The following is an 8,710-nucleotide window of genomic DNA, read 5'->3' on the forward strand; positions in this document are numbered from 1 at the left end:
CGTAACTATAAAATCTTATTTGTTTTTACGGCCATGGACATATATAACTGTTTTAAACTATACTGATTTAAAACTTACCCACACAACTATTAAAACTTATTTCTTTTTACAATTACAGACATGTATGGTCATAAAAAGATAAAAAAGGTTTATAGTCGCGAAGTGGTTTTTATGATCGTGAATAATTTTTACGATTAGGGGTACAAGTTTTTACAATTGGAGACATACCCTAATAATAAATAATGGATTTTGCACCCACGGTTGAGAAGTGATCTACATACCTATTAACCACTGTGAATGAGTTTTTGTCGTAACTTTATTTAATTTGCATATGTGACTGAATTTAATAAAAAAAAACTTGCGACTAAGGTTTTCTCTTTGTTGCCATCCGAGTCTTTTCCTTTTTTTTCTTGCCATCGGACATTTCTTTCCTTGCATTGCCAAGACCCGGCCCGCCTCTCCTCTCTCTTCGCGCCATCTCTCTCTCTCTCTCTCTCTCTCGGCGGTAACCCCAACCAACGCAAAAGCAAAACCCTACCGACCCCAATCGCCGCACGCCACCGCTGCCGCTGCGTGCGCGATGGTCGTCTCCTTAAGGCTCTCTCGCCGTGGGCGCCGCCTCTACCCGCCGCCACCGCCCGCTTCCACCCACGCCGTCGACGATCCGCCGCGTCCTCACGCCGCGGCGTCCCTTGACGGGCCGCCCCCGCCTCCTCGCCCGCCGTGGGAAGTGAGCTCTCTCACCTCATTTTTCCTCACCGCCGTCGTCACCTACGATGATCATCACCTCGATAGTGGTTTCGTGTTCATCAGGACGCTACCTGCATTAGCACTAATTACATGGTTCCATTGCGTTTCTATTGATGTAGGTCGCTGGTTCGTGGCTTCATAGCGGAATCGCTGCTCGATCGGAATTACCACATAGAAATGAAGTTGTTCCTCTTGAATCAGGTGAGGCCACAGTTGACTTCCCTGCAGCCATACGCCTTTTTTGCCCAATGTCGTTGTGATATCTTCTATTAATTGGTCCTTTGTTGTCAAGTCGTTTTGTGCAAACGCTATTTTCTGCAGATATTGAGCCGTCCTTTGCATTGAACTTGTATCCGGATGGGTATTCAATTGGAGAGCTGGGGAAGGTCTGTATGTGAATTGCAACCTTCTCTTTGCAACTTGCAGTTCCAACAGCATCTATGGTTTTTTTCTGTACAGGGAATGTTTTTGTATCTGATTGGCGATGATCCAAAGAAGCGGCCATATAGCAGGGCATCAAAAGCTTTGTTTTCTGTATGTATTGGTGTTTGTTCTAGCTGCTGTAACTTGTTTATAATTATTAAGTAACTCTTCTGATGATGGCACCATGATCAGAACGATTATAAGTTCTATTTCATTGTTGGCTGGTATTCCTTTCTGGAACCAAATAGCTATGTCTGTCACTTCATTCTTGCCAACTAGTTCAAATATTCAACATTCCATAAGGAAATTTATTCCCCTGATTATTTACTTCTTTCTGTCGCAGCTGCTTTTGTCTACATGACAGTTTAATAATTCTTTGTAATATCTTTTTACAGGATATTGAGTATGGCTGCTTGCCTCAGGACATCTTACACGGCATCCCCTGCAAATTTCAAAATGGGTCTACTGTGTGTGAGGTTAGCTAAAACCGTACCCCAATTTTGCAACTTTCACATATATTGTATTTCTGCTCAGGTGTGATCTCTGTACACTGTACAATACCTAGGTGTGGGACTACCGATCCTTTTTCTCTAATGGTGGTGATGATTCAGGAGATGACTTCCCAAAAGTCAATAGAGTTCTTCTTAGGATGGGAACTGAGTGTGTTGTGAAAGATTTATCTTCCATTGCGGATGCCTCATGGACATATCATGATCAATTGGTCAGCACTTTCTAAACATGCGATAGACAAGATTTTATGTCATCCACTACTTTCAACAGCCTGCCTGATTTATCTTGGTCTCGCATGTTTCAGATTGCCGAGTCCACCATCCTCAATGCTTTGCAACCCCGACTTAATTTGGACCCTACACCATGCCTTGAAAAGCTTTGCAATTCAAGTGTTAAGAAGGTACCCTATTTTTCCTGTTTCTGGATTCCAATTCAATCTTTTGTTAGCTCTGGAAAGTACTGTAATTTGCTCTTGTACTTTTGTACCAAACACTATGCAAAATAGATTGATCTAGATCTATATAAGGGAAGACAGAACACTAAAGGTACATCTCTTCTCAAAATGTCTATTAATCCTCCTGAAAATTGCATGCCTAAGGAATTCAATGTCTGTGAAGGTGCAGCAGTATGCATTGAGAATGCAGCTCGAGAAGGCATGCCAAGTGGAACGTTAAACAGCTCGTCAGTGAACAGTCCATCTACTATCCATGTTAACAATGCCCAATCAGCTGTAGAATCTGATACCGAGAATACTATTCGATCTTCTTCTACCCTTATGAACAGTTCTGCATTGTGTGACAGAAAGCAAAGTGCATCAAATACTTCTCCTGATCATTTGCATCAGAGTAATGAACAGCAGGCATGTGCAGCAATTTTACAGGTTGATCGTGAAAAGGGACAACCACAAAGGCTGACAGTTCTTCCACAGAATAGAAAGAAATCTTCAAATCCTCTGCATGAAAGGCATGAATCCAAAAAAGGCAGCCCTCCAAACAAAACTGCAAGGTCAAGTTCTCGAAATTCCAAAGGCCTTCAAAAGTCAACAGGCACCTCAAATAAAGAAGGGCTTCAGCTGGGATCTCCAAATGAACTGCAGGTTCTTGTTAAGGTAGATCAAACAATAGGCAACAAGGACATCCAAGCTACGCGACACCGATACGGATACGTGTATCGGTATCGGGCGGATACGGATACGCGGATACGCTATTTTTCTAAGCTCATCTATTGTCACCTTCGGGCACATACTGATTCCCTTGTTGGACTTTTTCAGCAAGTGAGCTTCCACTCTAGTGTAGCTACAAAACTTTTCAATTGAACAATAATTGCATCTCCATCTAGCATTGCCTCCACCTGCAGCTGGTTTCTCTAAAATTGTGACATGATCCCACAGTGGAGCCTTGAGGTCAGTAATGGATCGAGCAGGAGCACTTGAGGTTGCACCACCACCACTACTAGAAGTTGCCATCTGAATTTAAAGTGAACAATTGAGTATAATGTGCTAATCTATACTATACTGGTCTGAATTTAAAGGTTTGAATTTAAAGAGAACATCAGAACAATTGAGTATAATGTGCTAATCTATACTATGCTGGTCTGAATTTAAAGATATTTGAGTAGCATATCTATATGTATACTGGTCTAAACAGTCAAAAAGGGAAGATAAGTGCTAACCAAGATAAGTGAATCGGGTGCTCACTGCTCAGTGCACAAAATGAGTACTGCAACCACTATTTTTACAGCAGATAAGAATAAGCTTGAATCGAATTATTGAAGCAATACATATATGAGCAATAGGAATCATACGATGGCTCACAGGCCTTTGGAGTTGATGAAATCCGCGCACCGCGCTCGCCTTCCCCGACTGCCGAATCGCGCACTCCAAGTCCGACGGCAAGCAGCGAGCCTGACCTGTCGGCTGTCGTCCTCCTCTGCCTGCTGCGCTGCAAAGTCGATGCTCCGTCGCCCGCCGTCCTCCTTCCGCTTCCTCGGCCTCTGCGGGGGCGTCGGAGGTCGGACTTGCCGAACTTGGCTGTGCACGGGGCCGGCGCGCGGCAGAGCCGCAGCCCCGCTGGCGCCGCGAGGGGCAGGGCTAGATGCCGGCACGTAGTCGCCGGTCGCAGCAAAGCGGCGGCGCGCCGGGGCGTTCCTTCTGGTGGCGTGTGCTGGATGCTGTCGCCGGCGCGGTGCTTCGGATGGACGAGAGAGAGTTCGAGAGGCGGCTGTGGAGTGTGGAGTAGCCGATTAGGTCATGGAATCAGATGCCATCTTGGGCCGGGCCGTATCACTCGCGTATCGACTACGTATCGCCCAGGTATCCGAAATTGATTGATTTATTTAATTTCCGATACTCCACGGATACGTATCGGTGCCGTATCCACTGCGTATCCGTATCGGATACGGTGTCGGATACGGATACGCCTGTTGCACCACGTATCCGTGTTTTCCAGCATCCAAGTACAGAAACAGATTTCCTTGTCAGTGCTCCCAACTAGTCATCCCTGTGCTTCCTTGAACACAAGTAATTCATGTATTGAGAAAATCCCTGAAAAGGTCAACTCGTTGCATATTAGGTTGAAAGAGCACAGAGAAGCTCCAATTGTAGGTCCAAAATATTCTGGGGTGGCAGATCTCAAAGATAGCAGAATACCCTCTGTAACCTCTTTCAATGCAAGTTCAAGAAAAACAGCTTGTGAACATCATAAGGATAAGGATGCTACAGAACCCCAATGCACTGCTTCAAAGAGAAGGGTTTCAGGAATTTCTACCATTTCTTTGAACCAAGAAATCAACTTGGATGGGAACAGGCCGCAAAAAGTTGATACCCAGATCAAGACACCCTGTGACAACAGAAGCTCAGAGGAGCCAGGTGTTAGTGATTGTGTAAGCAGTCAATTGAATATTGATCTGGGATTACATAAGGGAAGACAACAAACTAAAGATAGATCTCTTCATATTTATAGCGATGCAACTGAAAATTGCAAGCCCAACGAATTCAACGTCTGCAAAGGTGCAGCTGTATGCATGCAGAATGCAGCTCTAGTAGGCATGCCTAGTGTAATGCTTAACAGCTCGTCGGTGAACTGTCCATCCTCTATCCATGTTAACAATGCCAAATCAGCTATAGAATCTGATCCCAGTAATACTATTCAATCTTCCTCTACCTTTATGCACAGCTCTGCCTTATGTGATAGACAGCAAAGTGCATCAAGTACTCCTGCTCCTAAACATTTGCATCACAATAATGAACAAGTTGATCGGAAAAATGGACAACTACGGAAGAGAAAGGAGTTTCCAAAACTGGTGCATGTAAGTCATGAATCCAACAACCGTAGTCCAAACAAAACTGCAAGGTTGAGTTCCCAGAATTCCAAGGACCAAAAGTTAACAGGCACTTCAAATAAGGAAGGGCGCGAGCTGGAATCTCCAAAAGGACTGCAGGTTGAGGTTAAGGTAGATCGGACAATAGGCAACAAGGACATGAAAGCTCAGAAACAATTTCCCTTGTCAGTCCTCCCAAGTACTCATTCGTGTACTTCCTTGAACACAAGTAATCCATGTATTGACAAAATCCCTGAAAAGGTTAACTCGTTGCATATTATGTTGAAAGAGCACCATGAGGCTCCAATTGTTGACCCAAAAAAATCTGGCACGGCAGATCTCAAAGACAGCAGAACACCCTCTGTAGCCTCCTTCAACGCAAGTTCAAGGAATGCAACTTGTGAACCTTGTGAGGATAATGCTGCTACAGAACCCCAGTGTACTGCTTCAAAGAGAAATGTCTCTGGAATTTCTACTTCTTTCAACCAAGAAATCAACTTGAAAGGGAAAGGATGGCAAAAAGTTGATACTCAGATCAAACCACCCTGTGAGAACAGAAGCTCAGAGGAGCCAGTTGTTACTGGTGGCGTTAGCAGTCAATTGGGTATTTCTTCGTATCTCGAGTCATGTAGTGGACACCCTATAAATACCAGTGAACCTGGTATTGAAAAGATTCTATCAGAGGTCATTCTGACAACCCAGAGGTGTTGCTTTGTACACAGTAAAAGTTCTCCATCTATTGTTCTTATTTCGAATTGGAGGTTTATTAGAAAATTGATGCTATGATAGTACGGCTAAGTTCATTATCTTTTATATAGGCATGGACTAAATGAAAAGGCTGCTAAAAGTTATGGTCTTGAAACATCCTGGTTATTGCCACCATCCGAATTCTTTCAGTCTCAAAATGCTGAGGAAATTCCATATATGAGGGAAGAAACCATGCCATACTATGCAACCAAGGGAGCTACGAGTACCTGGAAGATTAGAAGACTTACTTTTCACCCTTCCAAGTATTTGTTCTGTAATGGTGAGTTTTTGTTCTTAGAATCATATTTTGCTTTGAACCCCATTCTTCTCCTAAAGATCATCACGCATGGCAGGCTTAGTTGATGAATCTCACTACACACTTTGCCTGCTTGAGTCCCAAGCACCGGATAATCATCAAATAACTGTGGGAACCATCTATGGAGATGAGCATACACACATTGCTACCCTTCCCACTTCTGTGAGTACTATTTAATTCGGATTTATCATAAGGGAAAGATACATCTTGATTTCTGTCTTATCCATGATATGTTTTGCAGTGTCATGCAGAGAAGTTTGTGGATCAATTTATCTCTCTGGTAAGTAAGCATTTTCAAAGGCAGTCATTGTTTTGCCATAGAGAAAGTTAACATTTTCTGTTTTCTTACATTTTCGGCATTGTGAGGCACTGAATTGTTCAAATATTAGTATCACTCCTTGTTTATGGTGTGTATATGAAATTTTACACCTGTTTTTATTTTCCTTAGAATCTAGGGATGAGGAATCAGCTAATTTTTGTGAACATTATCAATGTGACACTCTTATACTGAAAGAAAAGTTTAGTTTTATGTCTCAGTTTTGCTTTCTCTGTATAGATGAAACGTGATGGCTACAACCTTTGCAACGATAAAGTCTGCAATGAATCATCTGAACTCAGACAGGTAACATGAAGAATACCATAAATCTAGAAACTCAGTAGCATTTGTCTTTTGGCATATCGGACACTGAAGCATGTGACGTATCTTTTATATTGATGCATGCTGTTTGCATCATTTACTCGAATGGCCTGGCCTTTTTCAGCAATTTGAGGAAGTCCCTAATCTAGGCTACCTGACTGGAGAATATGCAGAATACCTGATGTGCTCGCCTTCTGTTGAGAGTAGTTTAGCGTTTAATGAGAACAACGATGTAGGCTGTACCTTCCAGAATAGGCTTCCAGATTATCATGCAAATCTTCTGCAGTCACTGACTCAGCAGTGGGTAGTGACGGAACAATCTCCAACGATGGAAACCCCGGAAGCATTTTTCTTGAATCCCAGTCATCCAGATGGCCTGCAGTATTCCAGCAGAATTCTCCACGACCAGGGGCCATTGTTTGCATGTAACTCGTTTGCAATGGATCTGCACCAGTTTCCATCTGTTCAGCCGTCCCAGGAAGTTTCCATGGATCAGTGCTTGCAATGCAGACATGATATACCAGGGTTCAGTGACACGTGCGGCGTGGGCACGAGTGCAACCAGCTACGGCCAGTGGCGTCAGGTTTACACACAGATGGGCAATGTGGTTTACCAATGGGATTTGCCGGCTTTGGGCAGGCAGATTCACAGCAGCCCTCGGCTGCATGATGGGAGGAGCATACCGTGGTCGGAGTTGCAACAGATCTGGCGTCCCCATACGAGTGCACGGAGCATGGACTCTGATGATGTCAGCGTCACAAGCACACCGGTTCTGGTTCAGCTCCCCATCCCTCTCGGTTACCAGTACCTGTGGAATGGATCGTGTTGAAGTGTGATGGGCCGTGTGGTTTTGCTGGTGCTCTATTCATGCATGTTACGTACAAATACAATACAAGCAGTACAGGATATAGATTTGAACATTCCCCTTATTTTGTTGTTTGCTCTGTAATGGGCAAATTGTCCCTGTTCTGCTATTACTTCTCTGTTATATAGATTTGAACATCGGTGTTTGTGGACTAATGTATCGTGAATACCTTGGTTTGAAGCAAAAGGGAAATGTATATACCTTCATAAACTGATTAAAATTATCATTGTTTCATTGCTCTGGTTCAGTTTCCTTTGTACCTCTTCTGCTTTTTATTATGGTAAGAAGAGATGACAATATACAGTTATGGTCTAGATGGGCAGAATAATTCGCATGTTTTACAAACTAGAGCATCTGAGAGAGGGTTGCACGACTGTAGACGTGTATGAAGGGCCGAAGGGCCAAGCCACTCTGTCGCTGTTCATTCTAACGGACGATCGCGTAACAGTGCCCCTGTTTACTTCACATGTACTACTTCATATGGGTCATTTTGGGAGCTAATTCGGGGATCCGAGTCCGGTCGTTGCTCAAAATGTTGATCACGTTTGTCATGATTCCTGTTAGGAGAACGGTATCACATTAGTACCTCGTTTGACTTTGGTCAACCTTGGCTAACCCCATAACAAGAGTTCAATCAAGTTGTAACAAAGCCGACGCTAAACAATTCCAATCAATTGAGCAGCAATATCAATAAACATCGTTCTAAAATTTCAATTGATTGATATTGTTTCTGAATTTTATTTGTTGCCTATGCTTGTATTGATTAGGATGATAATAAACATATTAATTCATCTTTCAAAAACATCTATAGTATTCAACTTTATACATCTCCACATATCCATCTATCACCTGTGCGGTTGTAGGTGCCGCTCAATTGTTGTCACTTACCACTCTACCTCCCATAACACAACAATCTCCTTCCTCACCTTCGACAGTGCCAAATTGTCAGATCCGCCACCCACCTCTATTCTGTGACTGATGTGGCCCACCACCACTATTGCCCACCTCTTTTATATGGCTGATCCGATGAACCCAAACTCTAAACCTAGCAGTGGAGGGCGTTGGCCACAAGAACGACACTATGTCAACCAATCTTGTCATTGATCTAATCAAGATTTGCAAATTTTTCAGTCTGCTGAATTCT

At 43.3% G+C, this 8,710-nt stretch overlaps 1 protein-coding gene across 1 annotated transcript; it reads left to right on the top strand.

The window, feature by feature from the left end:
- Positions 1 to 483: 483 nt before the first annotated feature.
- LOC133912427 (uncharacterized) lies at positions 484 to 7,791 on the top strand. Its single transcript, XM_062355145.1, has 14 exons — positions 484 to 730; positions 870 to 951; positions 1,072 to 1,136; positions 1,210 to 1,284; positions 1,569 to 1,649; positions 1,739 to 1,894; positions 1,988 to 2,083; positions 2,189 to 2,779; positions 5,122 to 5,705; positions 5,820 to 6,028; positions 6,102 to 6,226; positions 6,306 to 6,344; positions 6,621 to 6,686; positions 6,826 to 7,791. The coding sequence occupies exons 1-14, from the start codon at positions 581 to 583 to the stop codon at positions 7,528 to 7,530; spliced, it is 3,024 nt and encodes a 1,007-aa protein (XP_062211129.1). The 5' UTR covers positions 484 to 580; the 3' UTR covers positions 7,531 to 7,791.
- The last annotated feature ends 919 nt before the right edge of the window (positions 7,792 to 8,710 follow it).

The sequence above is a fragment of the Phragmites australis genome, chromosome 1, assembly GCF_958298935.1.
Source record: "Phragmites australis chromosome 1, lpPhrAust1.1, whole genome shotgun sequence".
Classification (NCBI taxonomy): domain Eukaryota; kingdom Viridiplantae; phylum Streptophyta; class Magnoliopsida; order Poales; family Poaceae; genus Phragmites; species Phragmites australis.

Excerpts from the sequence above, each read along its gene's own strand:
- LOC133912427 (XM_062355145.1), top strand. The coding sequence starts at position 581 with ATGGTCGTCTCCTTAAGGCTCTCTCGCCGTGGGCGCCGCCTCTACCCG. Across the intron at positions 6,345-6,620 it reads TGGATCAATTTATCTCTCTG|ATGAAACGTGATGGCTACAA; the intron begins GTAAGTAAGCAT and ends TTCTCTGTATAG. Across the intron at positions 6,687-6,825 it reads AATCATCTGAACTCAGACAG|CAATTTGAGGAAGTCCCTAA; the intron begins GTAACATGAAGA and ends GGCCTTTTTCAG.